General features: G+C 40.3%; 1 protein-coding gene across 1 annotated transcript in view; it reads left to right on the top strand.

The window, feature by feature from the left end:
* Nucleotides 1-12,836, top strand: part of LOC6635287 (leucine-rich repeat flightless-interacting protein 2) — an 82,524-nt gene that overhangs the window by 35,722 nt on the left and 33,966 nt on the right. The window contains exons 3-5 of the mRNA XM_032433413.2: nt 2,336-2,699; nt 4,208-4,366; nt 4,425-4,609. Coding sequence (XP_032289304.1) covers nt 2,336-2,699; nt 4,208-4,366; nt 4,425-4,609 — 708 coding nt within the window. The remainder of the gene's footprint in view (nt 1-2,335; nt 2,700-4,207; nt 4,367-4,424; nt 4,610-12,836) is intronic.

A 12,836-nucleotide genomic window follows, 5' to 3' on the forward strand; every position in this document is an offset into this window, starting at 1 on the left:
GCAGTTAAAGCATTTCGATTGTGTGCAGGTGTCCGGCGAATGGGGAGGTAAAGCGCAATTCACACAACGTGGTTTGATTTCGCAGTGTTTGGCTGTATGGCCTAGCAGCTGGCAAGATTTGCACCTCATTGGGTTTGGTATGTACTCCCGTATCTTAACCGCATGCTATGCAATATCAATTTTGCTGGGAAGGTGTTATAGATCAAAAGTGAGCAGAATTACTCCAGAGGGTTTAGTGCCTGTGTCCGTGGTTTTGGTGAATTTGAAGATATCACTGACTTTTTGGGATCTCAGCTCATCTATGATTTCATCGTTGGGGATATCGGAGAGATATGGAGCGTATATTGTGCCTTTAACTTGGCTTAGAGTTGCATGCATGTTGCATGTGATGTCGTAAATGCCCGGTAACGAAGGTGAGTTGATGAATTTGTCGGCCTCGCTTTGATTTTTAACTAGCATCAGTAAGTTGCCGTCACGCAAGCTGGTGATGGAGGTGATGTTTTTAGATATTAGACGTAATGCGTTGTAAACGGCAATACAAGAGAAATCTGAGATTTTTTTCTCGTTGTTTTTGGATGCGATTACAATGTACGTGGGGTTTTCGGGAGATATTGTTGGCAGTTCGGGGAATGTCATGTCGACTTTTTGTCTCTTTTCTTTTTCACTGGAGGCTATCATAGAGCAACGCAAACTGATTGCCCCTCAGGTTTGTGGCCGGAGGGGGACGCCCCATAGTTGGATAAATAAAGGTTTAGGTATGAGAGCAAAAACTTAACTGCACTCGGGAAAGAATGTGAGAAAAAACAATTAATGATTGACCGCGTGGTTCGCAAGGAAATACACAGATAAGATCACAGATAAGAGAGAGAGCTGATAAGAAAACTGACGTCTGCCCGCAATGAGAGCTAGCCGAAGAGCTGCGTAAAGGAAGTAAATTTGGAAATAATGTTTAATAAAAAATTAAAGAAAACCGAGATTTGACGTGATGTTAGTTCGAACCGTGAACCACCGATAATAATTTTGTTTTGCAGCCTTAGTTAATAGCACAGGTAATAATGTTTATAGCCTAAATATCGTTCCGTATTTTAATTTGAATTCTACGTAACGACCGTTTTCAGTAATTTAGGAACTTTTGTTTATATTGTTTGTCCAATTCATTAGTTTCATAAATACAGAATAGATTCTGTACTGTAACAATGCTTGTCATTCGCTCATGGTGGATTAAACTAGAATCCAGATGTTCAGTGGTTATCATCATACTTTAGTAATCTTCAAAACATCGTAAAATTTTCCTTGTATGATTTTTCTATCTACAATAATAACGGGTGTGCTGATTAAAAAAATAACCTTCAGCGTCCCTATACAAGTAGTTTTACACCTTAATCTCTAAAATGTAGTCAAATTAACTGTGCCTTATATTAACCATTCCGCTTGTAGTTTTCTTTTACGTATTTTACAAACCAACCAGCAAGATTATAGTCTATATATAGTCTAGGTCCGATAACCGGCTTCAAATATAACAAGGAAGAAGTGCTATCCTTGGCACGCCGATTTACCCTTGCAGACCCAACCTTTTCATATTGCTCATAACGCTTTGCCCGTATATAAGAAGCACAGAGAAAATAGTGAATTCCGAGTATGATTAAGATATCTTTAAAAAAATAAAGTTCTTTGTAAGAGAAGTATGATATAGTGGTCCGATGTAAAGAAGATTTTCCATAAATTTAGCAAGCATAGTAAAAACTAGCAATGACGAGTTTGCTTCATATATTTTGAAAACTTAGTTTTCGACCGATCGTTCCTATGGGAGCCATATGATATAGAGGTCCGATGTTGATAGGGTTGTGTATATATATGAGACGCACATTCAAACACTAAATACCGAATAAGATATCTAGATAAATAAAAAAGTTTTTCATACAAGATCCTAATTTTCGCCCGATGCAGCTATAGGATATAGTCGTCCGATCCGGCCGGTTCCGGCATATGTACTGTGTGCAACAGAAAGAGGGACTTTTACAAAGTTTCATGCGACAGCTTTAAAACTTAGAGAATAGTTTGCAGAGATACAGACAGACGAACATCACTTTTTCGTCTCGGCTGTTGATGCTGATCAAGAATTAATATACTTTAGGGGGTCGGCGATGTCTGCTATGCGTTACAATATGCTCCTAACATATATAATATAGCTGCGATAGGAAAGATCGGTGTAAAAGTAGGATCTTATATGGCAAAATATTCTGTTTCCTCGTTTTTTTTTAAGTGTATTTGTAATTTAACTCTGTATTAAAACTGTCCACCAGTTATGTTCTAATTTGGTTTTTTTTTATTTCAGGAAGTCGAAGAACGGTTTCGAAAGGCTATGATAACGAATGCCCAACTAGACAACGACCGCTCATCTCAAACCTATGAAGTGAAGCTACTCAAAGATAAAAGTGAAACAATGGAGGAATCTTTCGCGCAACTGCAGCGGGAATTCAAAAACAAACTTCGCGATTGCAATACCCTCAAACGCAACTTGGAACGCACAACACTGGAATTAAGCCTAGTGCAAGGCCAGTTATGCGAGCGAGATGCACTAATAGAAGAGCACGGTCTTATTATTGTTTCCATTGAGAATAGTGATGGCAGTGACGCTAAACGGGCTCTAGTGAGTGTTGAAAACGCCAATATTTTGTCAACCGTACAGGGTTCTCTTGGTAAGTATGACCAAAGACAATATAAACACTAAGATGAGTAACGCCATACAACAAAATGCTACTATGCAGCTTGACTTTTTGAAAATTGAGAACGAAAACGAAATGTGTAGCATTGCGCTCTTACATCCGAGAAACAAAAAGCTAAAAATAGAATTTGCTCTCTTGAGGGCCGTGCAAGCAATTATGTTTGTATGCGTTTGAATATACATACATAACAGCATATTTGAATGTGTTGTTATCCACTGCTCTGGCAAAGTCTCTGGCTGGCAAAGAAACAATTTTCTTAGGTGTTTAGCGCAGATCACGACTTACCAAAAATTTCTATTGATATATGAATGCATTTTGTGTACAGAGGTTGGCTCCGTACAAAATATGTATTTTTAAGTCGATACAAATAGTTATGTAATTTTTTATATTCAAAATATTAATTAAATAAATTAAGGAAATAAAAGGGCAAATTTGTTGTTTTCAAAGATACATTTAATTAATTTTTATTTTATTATTTTTTGTTCGAATTATAAAGAACAAAGTCGTCGCTCGAATCAGCTACCGATGCAAAATCGGTACCCAGGGAACACCGCGAGGTGGCCATTATAATTATAATATGGTCAAAGCCTAATATGACCTTCGAGTCGACTTGAAATGTAATTGTATTTTTTAGCACTCTTTTTCTTCTTAATTGGAGAATTAAAATAATATTAATTAAATTTAAAGAAATGATGTAAATATTTGCATCGACTAGAAATACATATTTTCTGCGGAGCCAACCTCAGTACACAAAATTCATTCATATATCAACACAAATTTAGGATAGATCAGGATCTGCGCTAGAAAACTAACAAAATTAATTTCTTGCCAGCTAAAGCCAGAGCAGTTAATAACAACACATACATACACACTTTAAAGTTCTTATGCATGTATAATTCACGCATACAACCAAAGGTGCACTCACGCTATTGGCTAAGACAAGCCCTTTTCTCGAGCATACACTGTCCAAAAAGAAAAGTGAAATCAATCTATGTATGCTATTTTCTTAGCATAGTTATTGCGCAAGAAGCGCCTTGTGTAAAAATTATATAAGTTCTTAAATTTTCCTGTAAAATTAATCGTTAATATCTAGGGTAATATATCATTTATCATTTTTCATGAATAAAGCACAAGCACTTTGCGTTGATCGTAAGTTCTAAATATTTTCGTTCAATGTACTTCGAAAACGAAGCGACGCAAAGCATCATCGACCTGCTTTGCTGAAGGCAGGCTGGCGACTAACTTCGTAACTCGTGTCAGCATCAGCAAGCCACGACTTCGGCATTCGTTCGTCTGGTCTTTGGAGAACGAACAACTAGTCGGCAGGCATGCCGTACGAAGCCTCAAAGGCCAGATGAAAGGCCAGACTAGAAATTTCGCGTCGCATTCAAATGTATGGGCGTTACTCATCTTAGTGTTTATATTGTCTTTGGTATGACTAAGTAAACATAAAAAGCTATGATTAAAAACTGTCTTTTCAGATGTTAGACTCAAAAAGTTTGCAGAGGAAAATCAGAGACTTCTGAATGAAATACAAAAGCTTCATGAACAGTTAGGTGCATTTAAAAGTGAAGGTAGAGTTGGACGCGGAAGTTCGTTGTGTGGCTCTTTAAGGTACGATGATGACTATGAGGTTCAAAGTAAGTCTTAAATAAAGTAAAAATATAGCTTAAATTTATCGTAATATGCTTTTCACAGGAGAATCAAATAAAATCATATCAGATTATAAATATAAACTACAAAAAGCTGAACAGGAAATCGCTAGTCTCCAAGCTAACTTAGCACGATCTGAAACACAAGTTATACGTTATAAAAGCACGGCAGAAGCAGCCGAAAAGGCAGAGGCTGAACTGAAAGTTGAGCGCCGTAAGCTGCAACGTGAGGTAAGAAAGAAAATGTTATTGTAGTCTTAACAATTTCGAATTTATAAAATTTGTTGGGAATGTAAGCAGGAGGCATAGACATGTTCGTGTATAAGTAGGGTTAACACGATAGTCGAGGGCAGCTTATCCTTCGTGTTGCTGCAGCTTACTGGTGGCACTTGCTGAGACTTAATAGCTGCTTGGCCATCGGAATAAATGCATATACTTCTCCCACTTTTTTTGTTACTTTGACGTGTAAGACGTAAAAATTTAATTCTTCCCTGGACAGAATGGGAGTATGGAAGGGATGTTGGGGGGATTAAATATTTTGAAGCGTCCATAACTTTGCGTGCTACTCTCTCACTTGTTTGCATTGACGAAGAGATAGCTTGCAAACTGTTTCAGTGGATCCGTGTTTTCTTTGAGTGAGCTTGAGAAGACTACACCATAGTGCTTCTAAAATGGGAAATAAGTACCCTCTTCATGGTTGTCACAATGAACACATAAACCAATGATGGCTTGCAAAAGAGGCTTTGCCTACATTGGGTATAAACACCACAGTGCATAATCAACTTTTAATGGAAAAAATACTGGAGAAAAGATTCTTTCAGCCACTTGCTGGGGATATTTGCATCATGGAGTAGTCCATCGACTGGAATATTTTTTGTCGTTTCAATATTGATTTCAGATAGGCAACGATGCTTGACACCCTCCGGATGGCGTAAATTCAGCTTTTGTAGTCAACAAGCAGAAAATTAGAGCTCGTGAGTAATTCAATTGATACCAGGCTTGCAGTTATCCGGCAGTCAGTAAGGGCAAATTATGAATGAAAGGATGTCTAATTGGGCTTAGCAACATCATTTGTCGACATTCCTCGAAGCAGTTAATTTTTCTGGTTGATTTATGTCGCTTGTTTTCGGACGAAATTAGGTTTTAACTACAAGAAGCTTTTGTATATGTCCCCAGGTCAGACAGCTGGCCTCCTTCTGAATGAGGCAAAATCAGCTGCAACCTTTTAATATTAGGTTATGCTAATAAATCAGTTCTGTACGCATTATCAACCAAGCATTTAAACAAAAACTTTACACCAGCCAGTTCCGCCTACTTGAAATTATATTTTTGAAGATCAAGAAATGGATTTGATCCATCATTTTGGCGCTAGGGTGTGCGTAAATTTATAAAAGGACATTTTGTGGAGTTGTTGCATACACTTCGCAATGCTCGTAAGCATATCGGTTTCGTCGAACTCTTCAATTACAGGATCAACACTAATATTTGGCCACCTGCATTGTCTTCTCTGCACCCGTGAAAAATGACATTGCTTTATTCTCGCTGCCTTTGATTCGCCGCTACATTCTCGCTGAACCAAAAACCAAGGAACTTTACATCAGGGAAATAAGTATATGTGCATCGACAATTTATTAAAAAAATGTATGTAACACAAAAGGAACTTTATTACACTCTGAACCCATTGAAATGGGTAAAAAGGATATTATGTATTTGAGCAAATGTGTGTGACAGGCAGAAGAAGTCATCTCCGACCCTATAAAATACATATATTTTTGATCAGCATCAATAGCCAAGTCGATCTAACCATGTCCGTCTGTTCGTCTGTCCGTCCGTCCGTCTGTTCGTATAGGATATCAGAACCCATAAGATCTAAAGAAAATGTTAGCTGTAGGTCCTTCTAGTGCCTGCGCAGATCGAATCTGTTTCCGATAATCGATAACTAACTCCGTTTCCACGCAATCGATTAAAAATCGACATCCGACATCCGGTCATTTGAGCGAATTGAAAACTTTAAGAGCGAGAGTCACCAAACTTGATATGTTGCTTATAGGATATTACATATATATTAAGTATCTTTCATCTTATACCTATCGCCATCTTCCCGCTACCACCTCAGGGCTATAAATAAAGTTAATAACCCAACTTATATTGCCCACCAGCTAGCGAATACTTCAAGAATTTCGGTATACATGTACACACACACATTAATGAGCGTCTGCTTCGAATTCTATCAACAGCATTGTAATTACGATTGTTTTCTGTGTTTTTTCTCAATAATTCTTAATTATTGGTGTGGCTGTTGAGTAGACGTGATGCAAGTGGTGCGGTCTGTCGCAAGCTCGAACCCTACCGGGCTAACTGTTTTTATACCCTTGCCGAGGGTATTATAATTTAGTCGTAACGCATAGAAGGAGACATCTCCGACCCCCTAAAGTATATATATTCTTGATCAGCATCAACAGCCGAGTCGATATGGCAAAGTCCGCCTGTCCGTCTGTCTGTTTCTTTGCGAACTAGTGTCTTGATTAAACACGGCATTTTAAAATTTCACTATGCTCCCTTCGTTGTTACAAAATCTTATTTACATCACCATAGGAACGATCGGTGCAAAACTAGATATTTGTTAAAAACCTTTTTATCAAGATATCTTGACCAAACTTGGCACTAAATATTTTCCCTGTGCTTCTTATAAAACAATATAAGCATGATGAAACGGTTGGGTGTGCAAGGGTATTAGATCTTCGTCGTGCCGGTCTTTTTGGCTTATTTTTTTAAATTTATCTTTATTACTTCAAACGAGCGCGTTGCGCGAACTGCACTCGGTGTTGGAATAAGAGGGTTCAGGGTATTTCAAAGTCGGGAGCTCCCGACTAGAACCTCTTACATGTTTTTATATTGTTGTACTTATAAAAAGTAACGAAAATAAAAAAAATCGAATTATGTGTTCATACAAACAAAAAAAAAAAAAAAAAAACAAACAAACAAAAGAAGTAATATGATATCTTAGGAATTAAGTATATGTGCATTTTACAGTTTATTAATATATTTGATTTGTTTAGTCTTGTAGGCATTAAGTTAATAAGGTCTGTTCGGTCATATACCTCTTATATACATTAGTCAGGGCATCAATAGCAATGTCAAAGCAGATTATGTTAAGATTATGCTAATTCTCTTCTATTTGAATGTCATAAGCACTCATACACATGTACGAAGCCTCGCTCTTTTTCGAACTCTGTATTTGCTCGGTCCCTTTAATCTTAATTTATGTTAAGAAATTAGTTCTGTAAGCATCATCATAGAAGTCAGTCGTGTTGACGGCATATCGTTGCCGCACAACATTTCGTTGGGAAAAGGTTTTATCGAACTCCTCGCAAAATACAGCATCGACAGCAACATTTGGCCAGCTCTCCTTTCTCGTTGCCGTTGCTTCGTCGCTGGAAACTCGCTACCTTTGCTTCGCTACTGCATTCTTGTAACCGTTACTTTGCGCTGGATACGCTCTGAGTTTGATTGCTCATTGCCTTTGCCTCACATCTCCTTTCTCGTTGCCGTTGCTTCGTCGCTGGAAACTCGCTACCTTCGCTTTGCTGTTACATTCTCGTTACTGTTGCTTCGTCACTGGAAGCTCGCTGCCTCTGCTTGTTCACTGCATTTTGCTTCATCACTGCAAGCGACCCTCACATCGGTGAGCGCAACATATACAAGTCTTAGCTGTTTGAACTGTCGCTCGCTCACATTGGTGAGAGCGACATTATCAGGTTAAAGTTAGGCTGTGAAAATTTGCCAGTATCAAAACTGTCGCTCGGTCACATCGGTGATCACAACATTCTCGAAACATAATGTCAACTCTTGAAGCAAACTTACGTAAGCGAGCGAACATAAAACGGAATATCGCATACTTAGAGGATGTTGTAAGAGTGTCTACTGAGGTCGATGGCAGTGAAAAAAGATTATCACACGGTGAGCTACAATTACGTTTGGACATGTTGGAGATATACATTAAAAAATTTTTGGAAGTACAATCTGAAATTGAATTGGTAGATCCTCAGGACAATGGACGTGCAGAGGTGGAAGACACATATGTAAGTATCAAATTGTCCATCCAATCCCAACTGGATGATGTACTGCACAGCACCTCATTTTCTAACCCTGCTCCAATTCGCTCTTCGCCGCCATCGAGTCTTCCTCGATTGGCTCCGCCTGTATTTGATAGGAAACGAGCAGAGTTTAAAAACTTTATTACATCATTCAATCAGATTATCGGTCGTGAGTACTCTCTTTCGAACATTGAAAAGTTTAATCATCTGCTGAATTGCTTGAAGGGCCCTGCCCTACAGGCAGTAAAGGCATTCCAAGTGACTCAGGAAAATTATCCCAAGGCTCTTGCTCGTTTAAGTGAACGTTATGACAATCCTACACTTACATTTTTAGACACAATAGAATCACTATTAAATCTACAGCCAGTCGACAAACCGGACGGAAATCAGCTGCGCAGTCTGCTGGACAATGCGTCAGCCCTGTATTCATCATTATCGTCATTGGGTACCGGATCAGATATTGCCCAAGCCATGTTCATATTCATCGTCATCGGAAAATGTGACCAACAAACTCGTAACAAGTGGAATGAGTCTTTTGACTTACGTACATTGCCAAATTGGGCGCACTGCACAACTATTTTGGAACGTCATTTTCAGTTTCTGCAATCAAGCGGCATTGCATCGTATCGAATGGCTGATTCTTCGAAACAAAAACACGTGTAGCAAGAGATTATCATTTGCTATTACTAATCCAACATACATTGTTTGTTCCAGCTCCGACCATAAAATTGTACAATGTTCTCAGTTTCAAGACATGAGTCCTAAACTCAAGTACGGAGTCGTAAAAAATGTTGGACTTTGCATCGGATGGCTCAGTGTCAGTCTAACAATCGTTGTCGAAGCTGCAAGCATCGCCATCACACGCTTCTGCATTTTGGCCAACCGCCTGCATCACCATCGTCTACATCGCCATCATCCATAGCGCAAATGTCCTCAACAACGACTCCTGCTGCAACGCACTCGCATATGAATCAATCGCCAGGTGGACAAATAATTCTTGCTACTGCAAAGGTACTAGTGCGAGATTCATCAGGGGCGTATAAACAAGGCAGAGCATTGCTTGACTCATGTTCCCAAGTCAATTTTATAACTGTTCAAGTGATAAGCATCATTTCGAAATTCGCAGCATAGGGGAGACCTCGACTAAAATTAACAGCTGTACAACTACTGGAATTAAATCTCGTTTGTCACCATTTGAAGTAGCACTACTGTTGTGCATAACGTCTAACATTGCCTACCAGCCGGATTCGGAAATCGATGGACGAAACTTTCCACAGGGCAGGTCGGATTGATCTCCTTCTCGGTACCGAGGCATTTTTCGAATGCCTGGCTTTTGGACAGATTAAGCTCGGAGACAATTTGCCAGTCCTTTAGAAAACGTTGCTTGGATGGGTTGTGTCTGGCAAGTATCGTCATCAATCAGCTAAGCAGTCATCAACGTGCTTGCTTTCTGTGGAGGAGTCAATTGACAAAAATCTTCAATTACTGTGGAGCATTGATGCTCTAGAAAATTCTCCAAAGTCAATCAATCCAGAACATCGCTGTATTCAAGGACAACACAGACGAATAACGGCAGGATTGTTGTGCGTCTACCTTTCAAGGGAGATCCAATGTGCCTACTGCTCAATCGCAATATGTAGCCTTCATGAAAGAATATAATGATCTTGGCCATATGACTTTGGCGACGAATCCGAGATTAAGTGAGCCACACTTTTATATACCTCACCATTGTGTTTTTAAACCCAGCAGTGCATCAACGAAGTTACGAGTCGTGCAGTCATTGAATGATTTGCTTCTCGTTGGCCCAACACTTCAAGAAGATCTGTATATACTTCTCCTTCGTTTTCGATTGGTTCGTTACGCCATCACAGCGGACGTTACGAAAATGTATAGACAAGTTTTAGTCAGCCCAGTGGATCGGAAATTTCAATATATATATTGGAGAGCATCTCGTGATACTGATTTGCAGACCTTTGAGCTAAATACAGTGACGTATGGAACGGCCTCGGCCCCATAGTTAGCAGTTCACAGTTTGCAATATCTGGCAGATCTGCATGTGAACGAGTTTCCCATTGGCGCATCCATTGTAAAATCATCGTTTTATGTTGATGATCTGCTATGCGGAGCAAACGAGCTCATCGAGTTGCAGAATATCAAACACGAGGTCACCGAGATACTTCGCCGAGGACACTTCCCATTGGTTAAGTGGCACTCCAATCATCCCGCCATCAGGAACGACGAATCGGTAAAGGATTTAAACTTGGATGAAAACGCTGGCACAAGCGCACTAGGCGTAGCTTGGGATGAACGTCGTGATGTGCTACTATTTGAATTTAAACACAAAAAATTATATTCAACAGTCACAAAGAGGACTGTTCTCTCGACTGCGTCTTCTCTGTTCGATCCATTAGGATTGCTGGCACCAATCATTATCGTCTCGAAAATCATTATCGTATGGCAATGTCCAGGTTCAGCTTCTGACTGCTAAATCACGGGTGGCTCCTGCACTCAGAAGCTGACGCTTCCTTGATTAGAGTTAAGCGGAGCTCAACTTTTGAGTAATTTATATACAACTGTCAAAAACATATTCATCGGCAAGCCGCACAGCGCGCATTTCTGGTCTGATTCGCAGATTGTCTTGCACTGGCTGCAACAACACTCTATCACCTTGTCGACATTTGTTGGAAATAGAGTATCCATTATACAAGATCTAAGAGCAGATGGAAAGTGGAGACATGTACCGTCAAAATTGAATACTGCTGACATCGTGTCACGTGGATGCCCAGCTAATGAGCTCCAGCAATCAATTTGGTTTACAGGACCTGCGTTTCTGCGTGATTCCGAGACAATGATTTGGACGTGGACATCATCGATGCTGAAAAACGGAAGTCTACATTTGCTGCAATTATTGAAAGTAATTCAATTCTTTACTGGCTGAGCGGAGCTAGTTCATACATCCGGGCGCTTCGAGTTATGGCATATATGTTCCGGTTTTACCATATTGCCAAAAAGGAACACCCTGTCGAAATTTCGCCGCCATGCCCAGAAGAACTTCGCCACGCGTTGCACTGCATCATCAGGATCATCCAACAGCAATATTTCAAGGAAGATTTGCCATTGCTAAGGAAACAGAGAGATTTGAAAAGCAATCTGAAATTCCTCAGACCCTTCATAGATGACTCTTCTGGATACGAGTTCATTAAGGTTGGCGGCAGACACGAGCATGCTGATATCTCCTCTCATCAAAGGCATCCTTTAATTGTTCCCAAGGAATCGCAATTTGTCCACAATTATGTTCGGCATCTTCACTTGCGCAATTACCATGCAGCACCAAAGGCATTAGTTGGACTGCTGTGGCTTCAATTCTGGGTCATAAACGCAAGAGCTTTACCACGCAGCATTGTTCGTTCTTGCGTACGTTGTGTCAGATATCGTCCAGTTCTACTTCGTCAAGTCATGGGTTCGACTTCTGCGGTCCAGTGAACACCTATCTTCGAATACGTGGCAAGGGTCCCACAAAATCCTATATTGCCATATATGTCTGTATGGCCGTAAAGGCCTTTCACATTGAAATCGTGTCAGATGTTTCAACGAATAAGTTTTTGGAATCGTTGAAACGCATGGTTGCCCGTCGTGGACCACTATCGCACATCTATTGTGACAACGCCACAAATTTTGTCGGAGCTTCCAACAAGCTACTCGAGTTACAGAAGCTTATGTTCTAGCACTCAAGATGCTATCCTATCATATTGTTCCTCTGAAGAGATTACCTTTCATTTTATTCCACCTAGGGCTCCACACTTTGGCGGTCCTTGGGAGGCCGCTGTCAAGAGCGCAAAGAGTCTGCTGATGCGTGCCCTCGCTAACACCCGGTTCACCTTTGAGGAACTGAACACCGCAGTCGTTAGGATAGAAGCAGTACTCAACTCTCGCCCGCTGTCACCGCTATCATCTGATCCCAACGACTTCAGCGCTCTCACTGCAGGACACTTTCTCAATGGAGATGCGTGAGATTATCACCAACAACATCTCCAACTTGGATCGTTACGAGCAGATCACAGCTGCTAAACAGCAATTCTAGCGTCGTTGGTCTGCGGAGTATGTGAACGAGCTTCGAGCCAGGACAAAATGGACTTCGGCTTCCCCAAATCTCACAGTTGACTCTATGGTCATCATACATGAGGAAAACACACCGCCATTACACTGGAAATTAGGGCATGTTGAGTCTGTTGTGAGTGGCAAAGATGACCGGGTTCGTGTCGCATATATTCTCACTGCCTCTGGACTCTGTTGCCGGCCAGTACATAAGCTGGCTGTTCTACCTGTTTCTTGAAAGATAATTCTTTCAAGGCGGCCGGGAT

Source organism: Drosophila virilis, unplaced genomic scaffold (genome assembly GCF_030788295.1).
Source record: "Drosophila virilis strain 15010-1051.87 unplaced genomic scaffold, Dvir_AGI_RSII-ME tig00001758, whole genome shotgun sequence".
Taxonomy (NCBI): domain Eukaryota; kingdom Metazoa; phylum Arthropoda; class Insecta; order Diptera; family Drosophilidae; genus Drosophila; species Drosophila virilis.